Source organism: Cervus canadensis, chromosome 16 (assembly GCF_019320065.1).
Source record: "Cervus canadensis isolate Bull #8, Minnesota chromosome 16, ASM1932006v1, whole genome shotgun sequence".
In the NCBI taxonomy this organism is placed as follows: Eukaryota; Metazoa; Chordata; class Mammalia; order Artiodactyla; family Cervidae; genus Cervus; species Cervus canadensis.
Window position 1 is genome coordinate 61,145,921 of NC_057401.1, and position 25,478 is coordinate 61,171,398.

General features: G+C 50.5%; 1 protein-coding gene across 1 annotated transcript in view; it reads left to right on the forward strand.

The window, feature by feature from the left end:
• UBE2QL1 (ubiquitin conjugating enzyme E2 Q family like 1) overlaps positions 1-21,409 on the forward strand; it is a 54,992-nt gene extending 33,583 nt beyond the window's left edge. Inside the window, exon 2 of the mRNA XM_043488793.1 lies at positions 20,049-21,409. Within this exon, the coding sequence (XP_043344728.1) occupies positions 20,049-20,180 (132 nt within the window). The 3' untranslated portion in view covers positions 20,181-21,409. The remainder of the gene's footprint in view (positions 1-20,048) is intronic.
• The last annotated feature ends 4,069 nt before the right edge of the window (positions 21,410-25,478 follow it).

The window sequence follows — 25,478 nt, forward strand, 5'->3', positions numbered from 1 at the left end:
TTTCTAAAATTCTTGAGTCAGTGGGGTTTGGTAGATCTAGGAAGCTGCTGCTTACTATCTTAGATAATGCGGGAAGGATGTTTATAAATCAGTGGGGTCCCAGCTCCAATCGTGACTCCAGCATTTCTTTCGGGGTGACCCCGTTCCCCACCTACCAGCATCCATTTCCACCTTTTATCGTAGAAGGTGATAGTTGCTGTCTCTGCCACACCAAGAAGCAAGACGCAAATGAGAAAGGTCGGTTGAAAATGATGTAGAAACCATAGCAGGCTTTGCAGGGATCGCTGTCGACTTGTAAAACAGGTTTCGTTTACACAACATGATAAAGCAGAAGGTACCCACAGGTCAGGCATCAGTCAACCTGGCCCCTCTGTCTCCGGCAGCCAGCTTGTGACACACATGTGTCCCCAGAGGGGAGGAGAGGTTCTGTGGCTGCCGTTTTCAGCACACACATAGGTTTTGATAAAAGACAAGCCCCCTACCCACTACATGTAACGACAGACCTGTATCCTCATGGAAGGGATTGGAGAGAGGGATACACTTCTTCCGCTGGCCCCAAAGTTCACTGCCTTTGAACAAAAGAGGAAAATTAATTTGGGAAAACAAGGAAAGGAAACAAGTATAACCCTGATTACCGTGAGAGGAGGGGGCGAGACTAGGAAAGGATCCAACAGTCTGATATAAAGAAATAAAGTGATCCTTTCTGTTAAAGGGACTGGCACAATGGGGTTTATTGCCTTTAGAAATCTATTTAACATTTCAATACAATTGCAAACTGCTCAATTAAAGATTGTACCGGTATTGTGCAAACCTGCTGATACCCTAGGCATGTGTGGATGGGAGCCACTCTGGCAAGCCACTCAGTCTTTCTATTTGCATCAGTGAAGATTGCTTTACCTAGTACAGCAGATCCATGATGGGCAGGGAAAGTGAAAATGTTAGCCAATCAGTCATGTCCGACTCTGCAACCCCAAGGTCTGTAGCCCACCAGGCTCCCCTGTCCATGGGATTCTCCAGGCAGGAATACTGGAGTGGGTTGCCATTTACTCCTCCAGGGGATCTTCCCAGCCCAGGTCTCCTGCATTGCAGGCAGATTCTTTACCATCTGAGCATTCAGATTCCAGCTCCACCACTTACCAGCAGTGTGACCGTGGGCTGTTGAACTCTGAGCCTATTTCCTCCTCATGAGGGCGGGTATCGAGATCTCTCTATGGTGTGGATTAAGCAAGTTGATACATGTCACTCTGTCAGAACTGTGACCAACCAAGCTTTATGTTGTTGGTGGTGGCTGTTCAGTCACTAAGTCATGCCCAACTCTTTGCGACCCATGAACTGTAGCACACCAGGCTTCCTGTCCTCCACCATCTCCCGGAACTTGTTCAAACTCACTTCCATTGCAACAGTGATGCCATCCAACCATCTCATCCTCTGTTGCCTCCTTCTCCTCTTGCCCTCAATCTTTCCCAGCATCAGGGTCTTTTCCAATGAGTCAGCCTTTCGCATCAGGTGGCCAAAGTATTGGAGCTTCAGCTTCAGCATCAGTCCTACCAATGAATATTCAGGGTTGATTTCCTTTAGGACGGATTGGTTTGATCTTCTTGCTGTCCGAGGGACTCTCAAGAGTCTTCTCCAACACCACAGTTCAAAAGCATCAATTCTTCAGTGCTCAGCCTTCTTTATAGTCCAACTGTCATATCCATACATGATTACTGGGAAAACCACAGCTTTGACTCTATGGAGCTTTGTCAGCAAAATGACGTCTCTTCTTTTTAATACACTGTCTAGGTTTTTCATAGCTGTTCTTCCGAAGAGCAAGCATCTTTTATGTTTGTGACTGCAGTCACCATCCTCGTTGATTTTGGAGCACAAGAAAATGAAATCTAACACTACTTCCACTTTTCCCCATCTATTTGCCATGAAGTGATAGGACTGGATGCCAGGATCTTAGTTTTCTGAATGTTGAGTTTTAAGCCAACTTTTTCACTATCCTTTTTCACTTTCATTAATAGGCTTTTTAGTTCTCTTTCACTTTCTGCCATAAGGGTGGTGTCATCTGCATATCTGAGGTTATTGATATTTCTCCCGCCAATCTTGATTCCAGCTTATGAGTCATCTAGCCCGGCATTTCACATGATGTACTCTGCATATAAGTTAAATAAGCAGGGTGACAATATACAGCCTTGACGTACTCCTTTCCCAATTTTGAACCAGTCTGTTGTTCCATGTCCAGTTCTAACTGTGGCTTCTTGTCCTGCATACAGGTTTCTCAGGAGGTAGGTCAGGTGGTCTGGTATTCCCATCTCTATGTTTATTATATTACAAAGCATGTGTTGGCTGAGGATTCCCAGTGATGTTTATAAAAATCACTGATTGAATTCGTTTCTCTACTTACTATAGTTCTGACTTAATCAAAAAGAAAAGATTCTGTAGCACCACCCTTATACAAATAAAGAGCTGAAATCAGAACATCCCTAAAGTAATGACCTGAAGGCAGTAATAGCCATCCCAGGTGCTTATAGAAAATCCCTTTTTAGATTTTTATTAGGTCAGCCAGAATCAGCCTGTCAGTTTCCTAAGCTTTTCAGGCAGAGACTAGAAATTTGAGTTTGAAATCTACTTTCTTTCTTGATTACACTCTTGAGACTGTTCTCTGGTGACAGAACATGGTGTTTTCTAGAAAGATTCCCACCCCTTCCTTCTCAGCACTGAGTAAGCTATTTCATGTGTTATCTTTGCCCTGCATTTTCTTGTAAACATAAAAAGCAGACGTGGGTTTCACCTGCCCTGGCCCCAGCACCTGTGTGCCTCCCACATACGGATGGATGGCAGCATGTAGCCCTGATGGTTTGCAAGCCTTACCTTTATCCAGGTGTTCATAGCGCGTGGCTGCAATCCTGAGTGCTGTGCAGCAGGGCTCTTCTCACTGCTAGCGCTTTCTTCATTTAACGAGAAAACAGTGTAAGGAAGGCAGCGTAGGGAGCTGGGGGGCTGGGTGGGGGTGGGGGAGGCATGGGACGTAATGCGGGGGGCAGAGGACCCCAGCGGTGGAAGTGAGACACTGGCTTGCAATGGACGCTCACGGGGCAGAAATGCACAGGCTTGCAGCACCTGCCCTGGTTATGGGCGCTGCGCCCGACTTACCGGTGCTGGATTTCACCCCAAGACCCTCCAAAAAGTACACCTGATGAAACACTTGGTTGTTAAGGTCAAGTGCACTGGGATTCCTGTGTTAGGATGTCTTTGCACCATTGACTTGGCTCAGAACAGTCTGGGGTCCTCGGAAGTCAGGGTGGGGAGCTGCCTGCTCCAGCAGGGTACTGGGGGGGGGTGGTGTCTACACTCTGGGTGGGGAGGGGGGAGGGGGTCTGGATGGGGAGGGAAGGCAGGGGGCTGGTCCCACTCTCGCCTCCCCTCCTCCCAGCCTCCCTTCCTCTGCCTCTGCCCCCAGCACTGCGCCTCATTAGCACCTCATTACCAGCCAGCACACAAAACTGTCAGAGTCAAGTTCTCCGGGCAAATACACCAGGCGTGATTTAAGTTTACTACAAGCTGCTTGCTTATTCAAGGTTTTTCACACATAGATGGCCACTTTTCCCAGGAAAGAAAGTTCCCTATTTTTTAAAATTTAAGTATAGTTGATTTACAATGTCATGTTAGATTCAGGTGTACACACAGTGACTCAGTCCACATTTCATATATATATATGTAAATTATATATATATATATATATATATATATATATATTCTTTTTCAGATTCTTCCCCTTATAGGTTATTACAAAATATTGAGTGCTATCCAATAGGCTCTTGTTAGTTATCTATTTTATATACAGTTGTGTGCATCTGTTAATCCCATCCTCCTAAATTTATCCCTACCCCGCCTTCCCCTTTGGTAAACATCGACTGGTTTTCCTTTAAATTGTTATTGTAGTTTAGGTGATTGACTGTGTTGTTAGTTTCAGCCGTGCAGCAACGTGAATCAGTTATACGTGTACCTGTGTCCACTCTTTTTTAGACTCTTTTCCCATTTAGGTCATGACGGAGAATTGAGTAGAGTCCCCTGTGTTTTACAGTGGGTCTTTATTAGCTATATATTTTATGTATAGTAGGATGTAAATGCCAGTCCCAATCTCCCAGTTTATCCCTCCCTCCTGCCCCCCCAGGAACCATAAGTTTATTTCCTACATCTGTAACTCTGTTTCTGTTTTGTAGATAAGTCCATTTCAGGACAGAAAAAGACAGATACCAAGTGATACCACCTACATGTGACATCACTAAACAACAGCTACCTCAGTTTGTTTTCTATGGGGGTCTATTTTCAAAACACCCCATTTTAAGACCATGGAGGTGGGACAGGGCCCAGGCAGCTGCTGTTTGGCCGGGATCTCCGTGCTCATTATGGGATGGAATGGAAACTTGGGACCCGCCCCCCCAAAAAAGACACAGGTGCATCCCGAAAGCGTGCAAAACCCACCCCAGACCTCGGCCAGTCTGTGCAGATGTGCCAAGAAGCAAAGGTGCGCCGGGCGTGACACGTTCCTGGTGACACTTGTCTGGCTCTTTCCATTACCTGGAAGGCACATCCTGTTAGCGATGCCCACCAGCCCATGAGTCTCCTTATTTTCCATTTTTACAACCAAAGCACCAAGGTCTTCGCCGGACTTAGGTGCCTCCGGGATGGTTGCCATTCCTGGGGCAGGAGCGCCGCCCCCGTGATGCAGGGAGAGGAGAGGGGTCAGAATCCGCTTGGTGCCCACCCTCAGGGGCGGCCTCACCTGTGAGCCCGGGGCCCGGCTCACATCAGTGCTGGAGCTCCGTGGTCGCGTGAGGGGCGGGGCCAGCAGGACGGACCCTCCCACACGGCCCCCGACCCCGGTCAGCCCCGACTTCTGCCTCAGACTGCGTCACCTTCTGCCACCCCCCGGACCTGCCCCCACCTCTGAGCACCCTCCAGGAGAGCGTGGCCTCACAAACAGAGCCCGGCTCAGGCCACGACCCCCTTCCCAAGCCAAACCGATGTGGCGGGAGCCAGCATCCCAGGCCGAGTTCAGGGGCCCCTGGATTCAGCCCCGTTACGGATTCTTGGCGCCCTGCCCCCGGGTCCCAGCCCTCCCTTCCCTGGTGGCTCAGACAGTAAAGCATCTGCCTGCAATGCGGGAGACCCGGGTTCCATCCCTGGGTCGGGAAGATCCCCTGGAGAAGGAAGTGGTAACCCACGCCAGTTCTTGCCTGGAGAATCCCATGGACGGAGGAGCCTGGTGGGCTAGTCCATGGGGTCGCAAAGAGTCGGACACGACTGAGCGACTCTACTTTCACTTTCTCCCAGCCCTCACTCGGCGACCTGCTGGTGTGTTGGGCTGGGGGGCGGGGCGGAGCTTGCAAGGAGCCGCCCACTTTCTCCTCCCAGGACAGGAGGGCCCCGCCCCCACTCCCCTCCCCCCACCACCTTCAAAACCGGAAGGGCTGGCCCAGCAGGCCTCCTTGGCTGAGCGAGGGACTCTTGGGGACGTTCTAGACTTTGAGGAACAGCTGCCTAGAAAATTGGTAGTTTAGTCCCTCAGTCGTGTCCAACACTTGTGACCCGGTAGGCCGTAGCCCGGCAGGTTCCTCTGTCCACGGTATTTCCCAGGCAAGAGCGCTGGAGTGGGTTGTCATTCCCTTCTCCAGGGGAGCTTCCCGACCCTCCTCCAGGGATCCAACGCAGGTCTCCTGCACTGCTGGCAGAGTCTTTACCGGCTGAGCCACCAGGGAAGACCAGAAAGCTGGTGGGGTTTGTGCAACATAGGAGGGTGGGGGTGCCCACTGTTGGCTGTAGGACAGGCTCAGGAATGTATTATACAAGGAGCATAGCTAGTGTTTTATAATAACTGTCAATGGAAAATAACCTTTAAACTGGTATGAACAATAAACAATTCTTTTAAACTTATGTAGAAATACAAAGTCAAAGGGAAAATGGGGAAGTTAGGGGAAAACGCTGATCAGAAGGCTGGATAAGTTGGACGCCCGCAGTGTCCACGCAGGCTGCAGTGGTCGGCCCGGTGACCGTGTCCAGCAGGAAGTGACCGGCACCTGGGAGGCGGGGGAGAGGCTGAGCTGTGGACTCCAGGGTTCCTGCTCAGGGCATGATGTGTGAACCAGGACGTGTGCACCGGAGACCCGGTCTGCGTGGCTCTTCAGAGACAAACCGTGTTCTGGGCTGCCTTCCGAGCCTTCATCATGTCCCCATTACCCCGACTTCCATCCTTCCCCAGCACTTTAAGAACGCAGACCCTGCCTTCTCAGACCCATCCCACTGGAAGCAGGTGGAAGGCAGCCATGGGGTCTCTCCAGTGGGCAGAATTGAAATTTCACGTTGTTAGGAACACCACCACTTGCCTGAGATTCAGTGAAGTTGTGAAGAACAGGGCTTCCTGAGTAACTCAGGTGGTAAAGAATCTGCCTGCCATGGAGGAGACCCGGGTTCGATTCCTGGGGGTGGAAGATCCCCGGGAGAAGGGATAGGCCACCCACTACAGTATTCTTGGGCTTCCCTGGTGGCTCAGATGGTAGATAATCCATCGCCTGCCATGTGGGAGATCTGGGTTCGATCCCTGGGTGGGTAAGATCCCCTGGAGGAGGAAATAGTAACCTACTCCGGCATTCTTGCCTGGAGAATCCCATGGACAGAGGAGCCTGGCGGGCTACAGTCCCTGGAGTAGCAAAGAGTCAGACACGACTAAGTGACCAAGCGCACACACACAGTGAAGAATAAAGTAATACAGAGTCTTCATCTTGCGATGTCACGTGTCGGGGGTGGGGGCAGAGGGTTGGCCGGATCCTGACCCGAGAGCTCCGGTGGGTAGGAAAACACTCCCGATCCCTGCTCACTCGCCAGGACGCGGAGCTGCCCCTGTGAGAAGGCTGCTGAGTGTGATGGAGCCAGGTCGGGGGGAGTGTGACCAAGCTGATGAAGAGCCCCCGTAGGGCTCTCCCGGCAGGGCAGAAGGTCTGCTCTTGGACTTCTCCAGGCGCCGGGATCCACTCGGAAGCAGCAGGCCCAGAAGCAGCGTGGTGCTGCGTTAAACGGGCCTCCAGCTTGGAGAAGGGAACACGCCGTCCTCGGCTGGCCCGTGGCCAGCGGCTCCTCCCATGCCGTGTGTGTGGCAGATGGAGACCACGGATGCCGGCATCCCACAGAACAGGGCCCGGGGGGGTGAAGGCGCCCAGCTGACCAAGGTCCCCGGAGTCCGGCAGGGGCCGAGGTCCCCACGGCGGTAGCCAGAGGGCCAGACTTGGTGCTGAAGGCAGACTGGGCGCCCAGATCAGCTCAGAGCGTGCACGCGGAGTGAGCTCCAGGCGGGAAGAAGGGTGCAGGGGGAGGGGACAGAGGCGCTCAGGGAGCCCAGCGCCCGCATCCAGCGAGGGCAGCCGGGCTGCAGCGTCCCGTGCAGGTAAGGGTCGGTGTCTGGTTCCCTCGCCGACTCCTGGGAGCTGCTCCGTGTTCTGAGCGCTGGCCTGGCCTGGGACTCAGCTGGGGGATCCAATGTGGTTTTGAGCACGTGATTGCCTTCTCTGTGTCTGTTTCCTCACCTGTGAATCAGGGTTGATGGGTTGTCGATAGCAGAGCCCACCTGGTGGGGGTCCAGGGACCACCCCCCACCCCACTTAAGGAGTCTCTGCAAGCCGGGTCCTGAGAACAGTGCCCCGCACAGCAAGGACGAGCGGCCACCACCATGACCGCCTTTAAAGGGTGGAGTCCAGCTGCCACTGCCTGTGCCCCACACAGCTGGTGAAACCCACCAGGACCCAGTTGCTTAAGCAGAAGTATTGGCAGAGCCTCCAGAAAAAAATAATTTTGAAGTGATTATCTTACATAAAGTCTGATCATCACGTTCCTTTTTCCCTGTTTGCGTCTTCTAAGAAAATGCAATCTGTCTTAAAACAGATCCCATAATTGCTAGAACTTTATTTAAAATGTAGAAGAAAGAGATGCTTATGTTTTGCAAGAATCAAAAATATCCACGAACTGCGGCTTCAGTGCTGCCAGTGGCTTGAGGATGGTTAACGGTTATCACGTCATCCCTTCTTATCTGCGGGGGGACACACTCCAAGCCCCCCAGCAGATGCGTGAAACCATGGATCATACTGAACGCTACGCTGTGTCGTTTTCTCCACGTGGGAATGCTGGACAGGGAGGATTCACGTCCCGGGTGGGACTGAGGGCAATGGTCGGGCACACCTCGTTTACTGTGCATCACAGATAATGTGGGTTGTTTTTTTTTTTAAACAAATTCAAGGTTGTGGCAACCCTCTTCATCAAGCAAGTCTATTAGTGCCAACTTTTCAACAGCATTATATTGTACTTGGGCTTTCCAGGTGGCTCAGACAGTAAAGAATATGCCTGCAATTCAAGAGACCCAGGTTTGACCCCTGGGCGGGGAAGACCCCCGGGAGAGGAAATGGGGACTCACTCCAGTATTCTTGCCTGGAGAATCCCATGGACAGAGGAGACTGGAGGGCTACAGTCCATGGGGGTCACAAAAAGTCGGACACGACTGAGTGACTAACATTTTGCACTTAATGCTGGTTTTTAAATGTTTCCATTGTTTTTTAACACACAATGCAATTGTGCACTTAATTTACTAGAGTGGTGTGTAAATGTAGCCTTTATATGCACTGGGAAAGCAGAATATTCGTGTGACTCACTTTAATGTAATACTCATTTTATTTCAATGGCCTAGAACCAAACCTGCAGTGTATCCAAGATCTGCCTGGGCAAGAGATTTCATCTTGCCGTTCAGAACAGTGTGCAATTTAAAACTTGTGAATTTTTATTTCTGGAATCTTCCATGTAGTATTTTTGGACCGTAGCTGACCAAGGGTAACTGAAATCACAGAAAGGGGAACAGTAGCTAACGGGCGCCACTGGGTTAAATGACGTCGTGGCTTCACTTTAATTTCTATTAAATATTATCCAGGTTTATATAAAAGTGATGCTGACTTTGTCATCCTGAGAGGTTCATAAAAATCAAGAGAGGCTATCTGAAGACGTTGATCACTTAATAACTGGGAAGCTGATTTAGAGACTGTAGTGGAGAGTCTTCCCGCCCAGAAAACCTTCCTTCCTGACGGCAGTGGCCACGCGTCCTTGGCCCTGATGAGGGCCAGTGCTGTGGAAAGCTGGCCTGTGGTCCTGCCAGGGAGGGGACCAGAGTCTGGCCAATTGCATTCATGCATCCACTCCTCCAGGGCTTCCCTGGTGGCTCAGATGGTAAGGAATACGCCTGCTGTGTGGGAGACCTGGGTTGGACCCCTGGGTGGGGAAGATCCCCTGGAGGAGAGCATGGCAACCCACTCCAGTATTGGTGCCTGGGGAACCCCGTGGACAGAGGAGCCTGGTGGGCTACAGTCCACCGGGTCGCGAAGAGTCGGACAGGACTGAGTGACTAACACAGCGCAGAGCATCCACTCCTCCAGACGTTCCCAGTGCGCCACCCACCAGGCCCAGGCCAAGCCCTGGCCATCTCCCCGCCTGGCGGCTCCAGCACCCCAAACAAGCTCTGCTCCGTGGCAGGCACCTAGTTTATCTATGGGAAATGCAGAGTCCTTTGCACGTCGGCGACTGATAGACCAGCTGTGTCTTTAAGCAGGGATTCTCAGTGTCCAGCATCTAGTGCCTGATGATCTGAGGTGGCGCTGACGTCATAATAACAGAAGGAAAGGGCACAATAAGTGGAATGCGCTTGAAGCATCCCGAAACCGTACCCCACCCCAGTCCGTGGAAAACTCGTCTTCCACGAAATTGGCCCCTGGTGCCAAACAGGTGGGGGCTGCTGTCTTTCAGGGTGGGTCGACCCCAGGAGCGTTAATGCTGGTTTTTAAATGTTTCCGCTGTTTTGTGTGTGTGCACACAACGTGTGTGTTCCTGGTGTGCGTGCAGCGAAGGCTGTGCTGATGGGGAGCGTCCCGCTTCCTCCCAGGTGTCCCCGGGTTCGCCCAGTTATCCTTCCCAGACACAGCACCGCCTGCTGGCGCTCTGCCTGCCTCAGGCGGGCGCGTGCTGCCCCGCGATGCTCTGTGAGGACGTTTCCGGTAGAGGGACCACGGCGCCTTCTGCAGCGGACGGAGGAGCCACGTGTGCACCCGCACAAAGCTCCATGCAGCCCGCTGAACGGAGGAGTCTGGGCTTTCCACCTACAGCCGCCAAGCGCGGCTCCAATCCATCCGCCGCCACGCGCACACCGCCCCCAGCGTCCTCTGTTCCAATGGAATGTTCTAGCGGCCTGCCTGGAACGTGCTTTTCTAATAGGCTTTGCGTGTCTTAACTGTGAATTAGTACCTGGTGTCAGAATTAGAAGACAGACCTTGTGTCCTCAAGGTGTAATTTCCAAAAAGATAGGCAGCTTTTTTGTTTCTGAGATGAAACTTTTGAGTTGATCATTTCTAGAGTCTGCCTCACAGTCTTTTTTTGTGTGTGTGGTTTATATTATAAAAATAAGACCTTTAATATAGAGTACAATCTTTATGGGCTTCCCAGGCGCTAGTGGTAAAGAACATGCCTGCTAATACAAGAGACGGAAGCGATGCGGGTTTGATCCCTGGGTCGGGAAGATCCCCTGGAGGAAGGCATGGAAACCCACTCCAGTTCTTGCCTGGAGAATCCCATGGACAGAGGAGTCTGGTGGGCTACAGTCCATGGGGTTGCAGAGAATCAGATACAACCAAAGTAACTTAGCAGCAGTAGAATCTTTATAGTATTTTGCAATGAGGATATAGAGGCTTGATCTTTTAATTGAAGTATACTTGATGTAAAATATTTAAGTTATAGGCATACAATATAGTGATCTGCAAATTTTAGAAGTTGTAGTTCGTTTATAGTTATTTTGACGTATTGGCTGTATTCCCTGTGATGTGTAGCATGTCCTTGTAGCCTATTTTATACCTAGGAGTTTATATCTCTTACTCCCTCACCCTTACACTGCCCCCCCTCCCTTCCCACTGGTAACCACTAGTTTGTTCTCTTATATCTATGAGTCCGGTTGGTTTTTTTTATATTCACCAATTTGTTTTGCTTTTTAGGTTCCCATATAAGCAATACTGTACAGTATTTGTCTTTCTCTGTCTGACTGACTTCACTTAGCACAATGTTTTCCAAGTCCATCCATGTTACTACAAATGGCAAAATTTCATTCCTTTTTACGGCTGAAGACCCTGATACTGGGAAAGATTGAAGGCGGGAGGAGAAGGGGACCACAGAGGATAGGATGGCTGAATGGCATCACCAACTCGATGGACATGAGTTTGAGTAAACTCCGGGAGTTGGTGATGGACAGGGAGGCCTGGTGTGCTGCAGTTCATGGGGTCGCAGAGGGTTGGACACGACTGAGCGACTGAACTGACTGAATATTCCATGGTTTATGTATACCACATCTTTATCTGTTCAACTGTTGATGGAAACTTAGATTGTTTCCAGGTCTTGGCAATCGTAAATAATGCTGCTATGAACTTTGGGGTGCATGTATCTTTTCGAATTAGTGGTTTGGGATTTGTATTTTTGTTTTTTGGGGTTTTTTTTTTTTTGGTATATACCCAGGAGTGTATTTGTATGATGTTCTATTTTTAGTTTTTTGTGTCTCACCAAAGATGTTCCCAATAAGATCTAAGACTAAATTACAAATAGCTGGGGCGGGATGTGAGGATGGTGTGATAGGAGCCATGTTGGGTGTGAATTATGGTTAAACCCAAAAGGAGGGCACAGGGGCCTGAATGCCCAGCACCGGGACAGGTCGCAGGGAGGGACTGAGCCTCTGTGTCCTCGGCCACCCTGGCTGCCAGGAGGGAGCCCCGGGTCCGGCAAAGCCCTTTCCCGGCGGGTTCGGCATGTCCTGAGGGCCCAGCCATGGGGCCATCTCCCCTTGGTCCCATGCCGGGGGTCTCTGGTCCTCACCCGGCCGTCTGCGGGAAGCAGCTGTGCTGGGTGGGGATTCAGCCGGTCAGTGGAAGCCCACTGACCAGGCCTGATGACCAAGCTGACGTGGAGCGTTGCCGGTGGAGGTTTAATGAGATGCAGTGTGTGAAAGCGGCCCCACCACTGCAGCACAGGAGCTGATGTGAGCCGGACACGGAGCAGATGCCTTTGCACTTGCGGACGGGGCCACGCGGGCCATCAGGGGCTTTCGTGGCTGTCAAAACCCAACACCTTGGCGGTCCAGTGGTTAGGACTCGGTGCTTTCTTTGCTAAGGGCCCGGGTTCAATTCCTGGTCTGGGAGCTAAGATCCTGCAAGCCATGCAATCCAGCCAAAGGAAAAAAAGAAAAAGAATCATTTCCAGCATCAGCTCATCACCTGCTCAGGTGGCCACACGGCACGTGCCTACAGCATCATTCTGCCCCCTCACTGCCTGCCCTTCTGAGCCCCTCTGCTCCCCTCCCCTGCCTTGGCTGGTGCTGGATGGGGTCTCTGATGGGCAGCGGGCTCCCCCTGTAAACTGACCATCCTCCAAGTCCAGCTATGAGGCCTGAGGCTTCCCTCCAGGTGACCCTTGGATTCCAGTCAGCTCAGGGACCCTCACATCTCTCTCCCTGCAGTTTAACAGCATCACTGGAGCCACACGTAGACACACGTGCACATGCAAGCTCACATGTGAGTGTGTACATGCAAACGCACATGCATATGTGCATCCGTATGTACATGTATATACACACATATTTGCATACACACATTCTCAGACCCACGGTCAAGGCTGCAGAATCACCTCGGCACGTTTCCAGCCCGCATCAGCCTCTCCCTCATGCCTCATTGGACCACATCCAGCAGGAGTGCCTTCCTCGCTGGTCAGCAGTTTCAGAGTCGCCCTTTGATTTGGGAAAGTGTTGCTTTGAAGCAGTCCCATTCACTGTAGAGTCTTATCTGTCCTTCAGAGCTTGTAAGCTGACCTGCTTTGAACGCCAGAGCTTCAAAGAGAGGTGAGATCACTGCCGTCTTTCCAAGCGGACCTCGGACCTCCTTCCAAATCCGCGTGTTCTGCTGTTTTCCTCAAGCCGAGCACGGGGCCAGTCTGAGCGTCTCCTGCACGTGCGGCGTCCTCGAGAGAGTCTACGCTGAGCACAACACACGCTTGAAACCCACATCGGAGGGGTGGGGTGCATGAGTGCCTTTAGACGAACAGTCACACGTTCTAAGACTTTAAAAACAAATTACAGCCGCTCTGTAATTCAACACGGGAAATGAGTGAAGAAGCCTCAAAACTTTTCATGAAGAGTCTGTAAGTTCCTACTAGTTTTAAAGGAGCAGAAACCTGTAATTCACGGGCAAGTGAACCACAAAAATGTCATGACAGTATGTTTGCAAAGAAGAAAAATAGAAGAAAACCTAATCAAGAGAGAAATATCAAACGAATATGTTCATGCCAACCAGTTAAAATGATGTTACCAAAAGGGCTAGGAAAGCAGCCCTACAAATACAGAATCCTGAAGATGTTTTTGTGACCGAATAAACCGTCGTAATATCCACACATTTTTTTTGCAGGAGGGCAGAATGAAACTAACTTTGCCAAAGAATAGGGATAAGATCATCTGTGATAAGTTCAAAGATGAAAATCCACACTTATTGTATTCATCCTGTGCCTGGTACTGAGCTGAGCATCTTACACCTGTTAACATATTAAGTCCCTATAAAAGCTCAGTGTCATATAGTACTGTTATTATGCTTATTTTCCAGGTGAGGAAGTTGCAATTCAGAGAGGTTAAGTAACACACCCAAGGTCACACAGCCAGGAGATATTGGAGCAGGGCTTTGAAGCCAGATGTATTTAATTCTTCACCCCCGCCACACACACACACACACACACACACACACACACACACACACACACACACACACACACACACGCCCTAGCTTCACCAAGTGTCTGCCCATCCTTTTCTGAATACAGCCATGTCTTTCAACCTCCACTTGGGATCCCTTATCCTCACCCCCATGGCCTGGCAAACACTTTCCACCCATATTTCAAGGCTCAGTTCAAGTGTCTTCAGATGTGGAAGTCTTTCTGAACCCACAGACAATGAACCCTACCTCTTCTCTTTCCCTCTTCCCGAAAGGTAGAACCCATCCTCCCTTCTGAGCTATAAGTTCCATGAGGATCAGAACCGTTTCCAATTTAGAAAACCCTGCAGTCCCAGTTGGAGAAGGAAATGGCAACCCACTCCCGTATTCTTGCCTGGAGAATCCCATGGACAGAGGAGCCTGGCGGGCTGCAGTCCATGGGGTCGCAAAGAGTCAGACACGACTGCGGTGACTTGGCACGCACACATGCAGTCCCAGTAACCAGCCCAGTTCCTAACCCCGGGAAGACTTGGGGCGACTGTTTGCTGAATGAGCAGAGATGGACCATCTCCCCCCTTGCTTGGGGCCATCTTTATTCCATACACCAGTGGCTCTTGTTTGGGGGTGATTTTCTCTCTCAGGGGACCTCTGGCAATATCTGGAGATGCTTTGGATGTCATAGCTCACATAGTCCTACTAGCATCTCCGCAGACACTGCTAATCACCCTCCAGGGCATGGGAGACCCCAACAAAGAATCACCCAGCCCGCATTGTCAGTAGTTCTGGGGTTGAGAAACCCTGACGTACCCCCTTCTGTCTCAGCAGCGACAACACACTCAGCTCTCTCCCCGTAATGAATCTAAGGCCCTGCAGCAAGGGCCGCAGTCCCTGTCTTTCTACACCCAGGATTCAACATAGTGAGTGAGTGAATGAACGAGAGATGAGTAGGAGACAGAGCCAGACTGAAATGCAGTGTGCACGTTGGGGAAAACAGAAGCCACGGCAGAGCCGGCAGCTGGTGCAAGGCCCTGAGTCTGGGTCACTCGTTAGCTCTGTGGAAATGTTCTCATGTTGTTCATCGTGATTGACAATGCCCCCCCAAAATTAAAAAGCCATGAGCAAAATAGAAAGTTCAAACCAACTACCAACGAATGGCTATGTTTGGCAGATGCAGCCCCAGGGAACTGGGTGCTTGTGAGCACTGCTTGGTGTCAATATCGCAGTGAGATTTTGAGCTTTCTAAGGTGCTTGGGGCAGAACCCTATGGTTACATATAAGTGTACATTTACAATCTGGAGCAAGGCTGACGGTCATCGGGAGAGAGAGGGTACTTTTCTGAGCTCTTTGTGAGAACACAGGGCCATCACGTGGGCTGAGTAAACTCTCAGATCAGGTCCTTTAGCATTAAAGTAGAGGTGTTTGAGGGAAAACAAGAGTTATTTGAAGGGAAATCTCCAGGAAAGACTGTCTGAGTATTAGTTACGTGGAAACGGATAGGAGAAACTGTCAGTGTACCAGGAAAATAAGAAAAACTGTTCTTAATTCGTTGTATACACCTTAAAACTCTCAACATGTTTTGAAATTCAGTATCTTATCTGACGTTCATAATGATGCTGTGAAGTGGGTTTTGTCCCTGATTTATAGAGGGAAGTACAGAGGGTCGGGGAGAAGGAAATGGCAACCCACTCCAGTCTTCTTGCCTGGGGAATCCCGTGGACGGGAGCCTGGTGGGCTACAGGCCATGGGGTCGCACAGAGTTGGACTCGGCTGAAGCAAGGTAGCACGGACACGCACAGGGTCAGAGAAGTTAGGCTGCAGTTTCCCCGAGTCCAGACTCCAGGAGACTGCACCCTGGAATGAAGAATGGGAGGTGCAGCATCACCAAGTATTAGAGAAACACAGACCAAAACCACAGTGAGGGGTCACCTCACACTGGTCACAACGGCCATCATGAGAACGTCTACAAGCAAATGCTGCAGAGGGTGTGGAGGAAAGGGGGCCCTCAGACACTGCTGGTGGGAATGCAAACCGGTGCAGCCACCGTGGAGCAGTGTGAGTGAGTGAGTGAAGGTCGCTCAGTCCTGTCCGACTCTTTGCGACCGCATGGACTATACATACAGTCCATGGGATTCTCCAGGCCAGAATACTGGAGTGGGTAGCCATTCCCTTCTCCAGGGGATCTTCCCGAACCAGAGATTGAACTCTCCTGCTTTGGCAGGTGGGTTCTTTACCACTAGTGCCAACTGGGAAACCCAATGTATGCACATATATGTTACTATATACATATGTCACTATATACATATATTACTATAATACATATGTTACTATATACATATTATATATATACAGAATGGAATATTACTCAACCATAAAAATGAATGGAATATTGCCATTTGTAGCCACATAGATGGACCTAGAGATTACCATTCTAAATGAAGTCAGAAAGAGAAAGATAAATATTAACACCATATAGTATCATTCATATGTGGAATCTGAAAAAGGTGATACAAATGAGCTTATTTCCAAAACAGAAACAGACTCACAGACACAGGAAACAACCTTGTGGGCACCAAAGCAGGGGAGGGATAAAATTAAGAATATGGGATTTACATATACACACTACTATATATGAAATATATAATAAGAACCTACTGTATTGCACAGGGAACTGTACTCAATATCTTGTAATAACATAAAATGGAAAAAATGTATGTACATAATGCATGTATTCAGAGAATTAATATAAATGTGTGTGACATATATGGATATATGCATATATAACTGAATCACTCTGCCATACACCTGAAACTAATGCAGCATTGTTAATCAGCTATACTTCAATTAAAAAACAAAAGAAGTTTCCTGGCAGTCTAGTGGTTATAGGATTCATTGCTTTCACTGCCTTGGCCTGGGTTCGATCCCTTGCTGGAAAACTAAGCTCCCACAAGCCACATGGCACTGTCAAAAAAAAAAAAAAGAATAGGAGTTGGTTCAACGTCAGAATGGCCTGGCCCATCACGGGGCCCAGGGCGGACAGCGTGTCCCTGGCCTTCTCGGTGCCTGGGCTCCTCACGGGCATTTCAGCAAGCCTAGCTCAGCCGCCCTGGTTTTCAAGGCTGGTGTGTAACTGGGCGATGCTTCAGTAGCCAAGCAGAGGAGGACAGGCTGTCTAGGCAGCGATGTCTGTTAGCTGCAAACTCGGGCGTGAGACGAGAGGCGCGAGGGGAGGAGCTGGCAGCCAGCTGAGCGCAGTGGAGATGCCGAGACCCCGGCTGCCACACACTTACTCTGTTGCCCACGGGCTCTGTCTCCCAGCTGCTGAATTGACTGGGTGCTGGTGTTTTATGTTCATAATTCTTCTCGGGGAGAAGAGGCCACAAAGACTGGTCTGTTCATTTGGGGTTTTGTCTGTTGTTTTCTGTAACAATTGGGACTTTCACAAAGAATAAGCCAAGTATACGTTCACGCCAAGAGCACAGGAATATTCCAACATTATTGTGAGCTGGTATTTGTCCGGCTGCTTTTAGTTCAGAATTCTCAAGTAATACCATAAATTTTCAGTATCATAGAAAAGAATGATAGAGGTGGTTAGAATTTGCGTTTTATGCAAAAGAAATTAGCTCTTGATACTTGCTCCCACTTATGTAGAAATTGATGCCGACATCCCTGCAAAGATACACTTGCCTGTGTTTAACGAAATAATGCTGGACTTTGATCTTGGCCCACATAGTGATGATTATAAATGCATTTAGCTTCTCGTGGTCCCTCTGTATCTAGTAAAACTACATCCCATAAGCAAAGCAGAAGAGGCACGGGGACATTTCTAGAAGTCAGTAAATGGTAGTTTCCTGTCTTTTCCAGTTTTCCTTCACTATTTAGAAGCTCATTTGACATGGTAATTGTTGCTCAGTCGCTCAGTCGTGTCTGACTCTTTTCAGCGCCATGGACTGCAGCACGCCAGGCCTCCCTGTCTTTCACCATCTCCCAGAATTTGCTCAGACTCATGTCTATTGAGTCGGTGATGCCGTCCAACCATCTCATCCTCTGTCGCCCGCTTCTCTTGCCTTCAGTCTTTCCCAGCATCAGGGTCTTTTCCAATAGGTCAGCATCAGGTGGCCAAGGTATTGGAGCTTCAGCTTCAGCATCAGTCCTTCCAATGAATATTCAGGGTTGATTTCCTTTAGGATGGACTGGTTTGATCTTCTTGCTGCCCAAGGGACTCTTAAGTCTTCTCCAACACCACAGTTCAAAAGCATCAATTCTTCAGTGCTGAGCCTTTTGTAAGGTCCAACTCTCATGTCTGTACATGACTACTGGAAAAACTGTAGCTTTGACTATGGGCCATTGTCAGCAAAGTGATGATTATCTAGTAGGGATGATGCGAGACCCGCTCACATGTGTCTGTGACGTGCCCAGCAGCCCTGCAGTTACCGCTTGCTTAGTATTTAGAAGAGGCCCGTTCACTGGTGTGTGCAGACTGGACATCTGGCCATGGCCTGCCTGTGTACTGGGGGGCTTACGAGAGGCGGGGTTCTGGGGTCAGCAGGGTCTTCCAAGCTTCTGTGTGACTACCTCAGGGTTAATTTCCTTTAGGATTGACTGCTTTGATCTCCTATTTGATGTGGACCAAGAAGCTAATTAGAAGAGGTGGTCTTGCCCTTGACTGACAGGTGGAAAAGTTCAGCCAGAGAGATGGCCCGAGGAGACAGAATGGGAGCTCCAGGTTTCTGACTCCTCGGCTGGGCGTGGCTCTGAGTCTGCACTGTTGAAAAGACAACAAGTGTTGGAAAGGAACGCAAAGCCCTGAATTTAAATGTGTGACACAGCCTCCCATTCTCAGTTCCTAGGGATCGGTGTCATTTTCCCCGTGGACTCAGATGTCTTCCCAGGGGACTTGTCAGTGGGTTATCAGAGAGAGCTCGGATGGGGAATCTCGCGCACCCAGCCACACAGACCTGGGGGAGGGGGCTGCCTTTGTGGAGGGACAGGTATGTGGTGAGGCCCTGGGGATGAGGTCTGGTTCCTGTCCGGGTCCCCTTGTGGGGTGGCACACGCCCATGTTGTGTATCACGTGTCGGGAATGCAGAGAGCCTGCCCAGAGCGCATCGTTAGTGAATGTTCTTCTGTTGAGAACAGTGTGCGTGTGTTCACTAGTGGGTGAAACTGCGGGTGTTTGCATCCCACCTACAAAACGTGTATATGAGATGCTCGGGAAGAGAAGCGGATCTGCCAGGACAGACGAGCGCAGGGAGGTTGGGTGCAAGGACGTGTGCCCGAGAGGCTCAGACAGTATTTCCGCTGATGGGCTGTCACGTGGGGACTGGAGGAGCCCGGGGCAGTAAGAACAGCAGCAGCTCATCTGACGGGAGTCCGGCCCCGCCCCACCCCTCGTGGGCCTTCGTCTGCCCATCCCCACCACCGCCAAGTTAAACCTCTCTCCCCAGGGCTTCCCGAGGGGTGTGATGGCCTGAGTCACGGCCACGCGGTGGGGTCTCCTGTTCCTCCTCACTCGTGGTCTGGAGCCCTTGACCATGTCGAGATGAGCCAGACCCTCTGTTCACTGCAGCCCCACATGCTCCGTCCTGCAGACCACGGCCTGCCCAGGCACTGAGAACTGGGCAGACCTCTCCCCTCGCCCCCCCACCACCAGGGACTGGCCTCGCCTGAACCCCTCCCTGGGAACACTCAAGGCCAAGCTTCTACCTCCGTGCCCATGGCCGCTCTGTCTTCTCAGGAGCTGGTTCCCCCGCACCATGAAATACAAGAAAGTCACTTACTGCTCCTGAGCTTGAATGTGAAAAGTCAGAGTTTTCAAGTGTGCATGTGTATGTGAATGTATAAATACACACATTATACATAAACACGTTATCTCTAAGTTGTAATTAAAGGCACCCTGAGGTGGGTGGGAAGAGAAGTTAGAATAGCATTTTTGCCTCCAGGGCGACGCTCTGCTTTCTGCATGGATGCTCTTTTGATAAAGCTGGTCCTCCCAGGGACGCCTGCCAGCATCCAAGGATGAGTGCCTTCCAAGGACGCCAGCAGCACGCGTGGCTCTCCCTCCCCTGAAATCTTGCCTGCTGCTGGATTCCTGCATCTGTTTGGTACCAAAGCCGTGATGTTCCCTATCTCTCCTTTCATGGCGGACTTCAGAAATCCCCACCTCTGTGAGTGTTCTTCACAAAGAGGGCGGTAATCGGGATGACTGCTGGGCTCTCACGGGGTTTTTATCTTTTCCCTCTCACACAGGGGCGGATCTGTAGAAAAGCTGGCAAGTCGAAAAAGTCCTTCAGTCGCAAGGAAGCTGAAGCCACCTTTAAGAGTTTGGTGAAGACTCATGAAAAGTATGGCTGGGTCACCCCGCCTGTCTCTGACGGCTGATGTTTGCAACGTGCACTAGACGCTTAAGCTGCCTCTCCACACACATAGACACCCGCCATCTCCTCTCCACGCTGAGCACCCTTCATCCTTTTTATAACTCCAGCCTTCGGAACGGAATCCTGAATGCCAAGGAGACGCCTAAGTTATTTATGATCGGATGTGTTTACAGAGAGAAGGGGGGGAGCCAACGCCGTTCGGGATTAGGTTTCGATGATAAATGAATGATCATCTCTAGGTCACTTTAGAACACACGTCGAGATGGTGACGTGCCCCCGCCCACCTGCCCTCCCCTCCCCTCCCCTCCCCCACCCCCCCGCCCCGTCATTGGGCCCCTAGCTTCTTCTCATGACAGCAGCCCCAAAGAGCAGGCAGGACCCTCAGCTCCCCTCGCTCGACCCGTCGACACGCCCCTGGGAACACCGCACCCCGCCTGGTCCCCGTTTGCTGTGCCCCATGTCTGTTCCTCTCCCCGGCAGGTCAACATCGTAACTTGAAGACGCGTCTTTCCATGGCCCCGTGTCATGACATGTAGACCTCATTTGTGCTCTATGACCGCTGGTTCATGAGAACAAAACATTCAATATGGCCAGGTTCTCGGGATGGAAAACAGCAACTGCCCTCTTGACTAGACCGTGCTCCCCAGGCCGACGCCGAAGCGTGTGCGGTCCGCAGCTCAGCCCGCGCCCACGGGTGAAGGCGGGATGCGGTGGCCGCAATGGGACACACGGGTGCAGAGGCCGGGCAGGAGGGGGCAGTGCTCAGAGCAACGGTGGTGGGGTGCAGACGGGGTCTCTTCCGACATCCTCAGACGCTCCTACGACGTTCGTGTTCCTGTCTCCTCTCTGCTGGTCGACCCACCGCCGAAAGCAAAAGACCATGTCCCATTCGCTGACGTCGCCTGACCCACGTCCTCCTGTGTGCTCGTGACAGGGAATGCCAGAACTGCCTTCGGAGACCCGGCGACGGTAGGGCGATTTGCATGGCCCAGTAGTCACTCGTGTGTCCCCGAGGCCGCGACGCGTGAGCACCCTCGCTAGGATATAAACTTCTGTTATTTGATCCCCCCACGATTTCAGTTTTCTCTTCTGTTAAGTTACTTAGACCTTTCCAAGAAGTTCATGAAATGAGGAAACCACTGTTTCTTATAATATGCAGAAAGAGGTAAAATGTTCATTCCAAGTGGAAAAATCTTATCGGACACATTTTAAATAAAATCACGCATACCTGAATCCGTTCATCGTGAGCTCTCCTTCCACTGAAAGTATGTAATCTATTTTTAGGCTTTCCAGGTGGTGCTAATGGTAAGGAATCCACCTGCCAACGCAGGAGATGCCAGAGATGCAAGTTTGATTCCTGGGTTTATTTAATAGTTCAGATACTACACGTGCCAGGAAGGCATTCTGCCACCATTTGCAGGAAAGGAATTTCAGGAACCCATGGTCTTTTCAAAAATCCAGTGGATTGAAATGGTCCCCAGAAGCAGCCAGAAAGACAATAGGAAACTAACTGGAAGGACTGATGGATTATTTGCCAAAACCTGGATGTTACCACTTATAGTTTAGCACCATGAAGGAAGAGGAAACATCTTTGCTCATTATATTAAACCCTTCAGGCAGTTTTGGGTACTTGGAGACCCATTCACCTGTCCCAGGTGGTCAGAGATCTGAGACACCAAACCTTAAAGTCAAGGACCAGCTCCTTCCAGTGGGGTTTGTCCTTGCCCAAATCTACTCTTTATTGCTACTTTAATTATTTTAACCATGTGCTTACGGCCCTGGACACAGATGCAGTTCTGGGCAGCTAAGATGCTTGACCTCTTGTTCAAATTCCCTCTGAGTAAGAGTAGTCATGAAATTCAATGACAATGAACTTAAAGCGTCCGTTCACCTGATCCTCCACAGTGGAATTCTCCATCCTGGAAGCATGACATTCAGCCGATGGCCCCTGGGCCCCTGGGTTCCACTCTGTAATGGAATCACACGTGGGAGAGTGAGGACCTAGGGCAGAAACGCTGGTCAGGGAGAGACCTCGGTTTCTTTCTTTCCAGAAGTCCCCACTTCCAATTGTAAAATAAAAGTAACTTTCTGTTAGAAACGTAGGCACATATTTGACCCAAAGCTGGATCACTTCCGTGCTGCTCATTAGCTGATGGAACAGCTTGTCCACGGTTGGTTCAGGTGCAGCCAGGTGGTGGGCAAGGTGACTGCCAACAGCTGGTAGGGGGGAGACCGTTGGCTTGGCCCGACTCCAACCTGTGCATCCTAAACCTCCTTTGCATGGCATTTCCATTAGTTTTGTTAGAAACTGGAAGTTATAGAAGAAATAACTTTGTTTAAAAAAAATACTAGTCTTAAACTGGGAAGACTTTTTTATTTTAAAAAGCAGCAGGGAATAATTTAAAACTCCACTATTGCTTTGACTCTTAGAAGCAAGAATTCCCCTTTCTAGGGGCTGGAGGCAAACATGGCAGGGTTGGCCAAACAGTGGAGGCTAGAGGGGATGTTCCGTGATGACCCTGCGTGTGGGTCCTGCCTGCCCTCTGAGTTGGGCTGGCTGGGCTCATGTTCCCACGCAGGCCAAGAAGCCCATCACTCTGCACGCGGACAGCAAGGGAGGAATTGAATGGGCCAGCACATGTTCAAGGCCCACCATCTCCACATCCCTGCTCATGGACGGGAACTTGAATCCAGCCGGTGCCCACAGAACCAAGGGAAGAAAAATGCAAACCCCCACATGCCTCCTTTCCAGTCAGTGGTTTTCCTAGACTGACTGCCCGAGCCCCTGCGTGTCCTCTCCACAGCAGGCCAGAGGCTGTGCGGGGGACCTGTGTGTAGATTATGGTCTTTCTGAAGATCAAGAACTACTGCTGCTTAGGAAGTTCTTGGGCTTCCCTGGTATCTCAGATGGTAAAGAATCTGCCTGCAATGCAGGAGACCCAGATTCAATCCCCAGGTCAGGAAGATCCCCCTGGAGAAGGGAATGGCCACCCATTCTAGTATTCTTGCCTGGAGAATCCCATGGACAGAGGAGCCTGGCAGTCTACAGTCCATGCGGTCACAGAGAGTCAGACACGATTGAGTGACTAACACTTTTACTTTCGGTAAGTTCTCTGTGATCAGTAAGGTTCCACATACACACATACAGAGTCTCTGGAAGACTAACAATTTCTAAAATTCATTACTCAGAAAAAAAACAGGATTTAGACCTCAATTTATCAGCCCCCAACTTCATTCCATTTATCACAATTCAACCTTATTTCATGAAAGGAAACTTGGGCCTCCTGAAAAAAAGCCGGTATAGAAAGACAAATGCCCGCAGTGTCTATGTGACTGGCAATTCACATCATCTGTTTGAGCCTCAGTTCCCTGGGCTATAGCTTCCCTCATAGCTCTGTCATAGGGTTGGGAAGATCCGCTGGAGAAGGGAAAGGCCACCCACTCCAGGATTCTGGCCTGGAGAATCCCACGGACAGAGGAGCCTGGTGGGCTACAGTCCATGGGGTCACAAAGAGTCGGACATGACTGAGTGACTAACACAACCTTATTCCGTGAGCGGGAACTTGGGCCTCATGAAAAGACCCGATATGGAAAGGCAAACACCCGCAGCCTCTGTGTGACTGGCGACTCACGTCGCCTGTTTGAGCCCCGGTTTTCTGGGCTGTAACCTCCTACCAGGTTGGCATGAGAATGGACTTAAACAATGAGGGAAAGTGCTTGGGAAGCAAATAACTGTCATGTGACCTTGAAGCGTCATTTTTAGAGCATGAGGAAATGTATGGTGCAGCACACTTGGATGAAGGCTCAGACTGAGCAGTTCCAACGGCTCGAATGCAGTCAACTCGAAATCCTATGCTGGCTTTCTGTCGTCAGCCCCTTCCTTTAAGTCAGTCAAGCACACTCAGTGAGCATCTCTCTACCCACTCAGATACAGGGAACGTAGAAGTTAAAGACGCAGCTCCTTCCTGGAGGACTTCAGCAGACAAGAATAGCACACAGACAGCTAAATGCTAAATTGCATTGCAGCAGTTGTGGCTCAGAGGGTTCCTGGCCGATCACCAGGGAAGATTTCGGAGTGAGTCAGCTTTGAGCTATGGCTGGGCAAGAGGGAAGGCCGGGGTGGAGCAGGGTCTCCGTCCACACAGGCCCAGGAGGAGGGACTGGGCAGCCACTTGCCCCTTCTCACTGCCGGGACCCTGTCTGCAGATCTGATTTCTGGAGGTCGGACAGCCTAATGGCCTCTGGGACTACCCCCTTCCCTAAGAACTGGATTCCCATGTTTCATCTGAACCCTCCCAAAAGCGTGCAGAATCTTCACAGAATTTGCTTGCTAGAGAAGGAGAGCTGATCCCAACTGCAGTGAGGGCAGAGCCACTGAATCTAGGAGGAGCTTAAGTCTAACTTGGTATACCCTACAGTGGAGGCAACAAGCCCAGCGTAGCTTTTCCAAAGTCAGCCAGAGAGGTGACAGCAAGGCCACTGTCTTGGTGGTGCTTTCTGGTCCCCCATGGTGCTTCCCACAGACCATTCGGCAATCCACACGACCCACATCCCAGTGCACGCCTTTTAGTTCACTCTTGGGTCCAAAGAGCCACAGACCTTCCAAAGTTGGGTGGAAGTCACCCAAAGTCATCCACTCTGCGTTGAAAGCAAGTTGCTCTGAAAGAAAGTTTGTACTCCCTCCTATTTTGGGAAGCCGTGGTGAGGGGCTTGGAGCTCAATCCATACGGTCACAGTACTTTTCTTCCCCTCCCAAGACATTAAAATAATAGACAGCTTCACTCCTTAACTTTCAGCTGTGACGCTATGGTCTGACTCATCTGTTTGATTTTTGCCGCCTCCAGTTTACATAGTATTGAGTATCCCTCAATCCCAGGGCCCATCTGACCCGTAAGATATGACCAACCAATGAGCTGGGACAGCCAAACACACACTGCTGTCATCAGGGCCGGCAGTAAGCTCTGTCAGCTCGGTTCCAGAAGAAACACAGGCGCCCGGTGTGCTGGCCAAAGACCCATGATCAAGGCAGAATGTTTAAAGAGAACGCAGATCCGAAAGTACTCGCGTTTATCACCAGGTCATGATAGGGCTAAGTAAATAGGAGAGTGGACGGGGTGGGGGAGGTGGCTCCAAGGTCCTCCTCTCGGGTCAGGAAGGCAGCACGTGGTGAGGCGATAAACGCTATACCCCTCCTCACTGCAGACTCACCACTGTTTCCTGCAGAGGTCCAACAAGGAGGTGCTTCCCCGTTTCTTCTGCCGGAGGTAAATTAAGACACACAATCGCCTCGTATGTCTAGGTC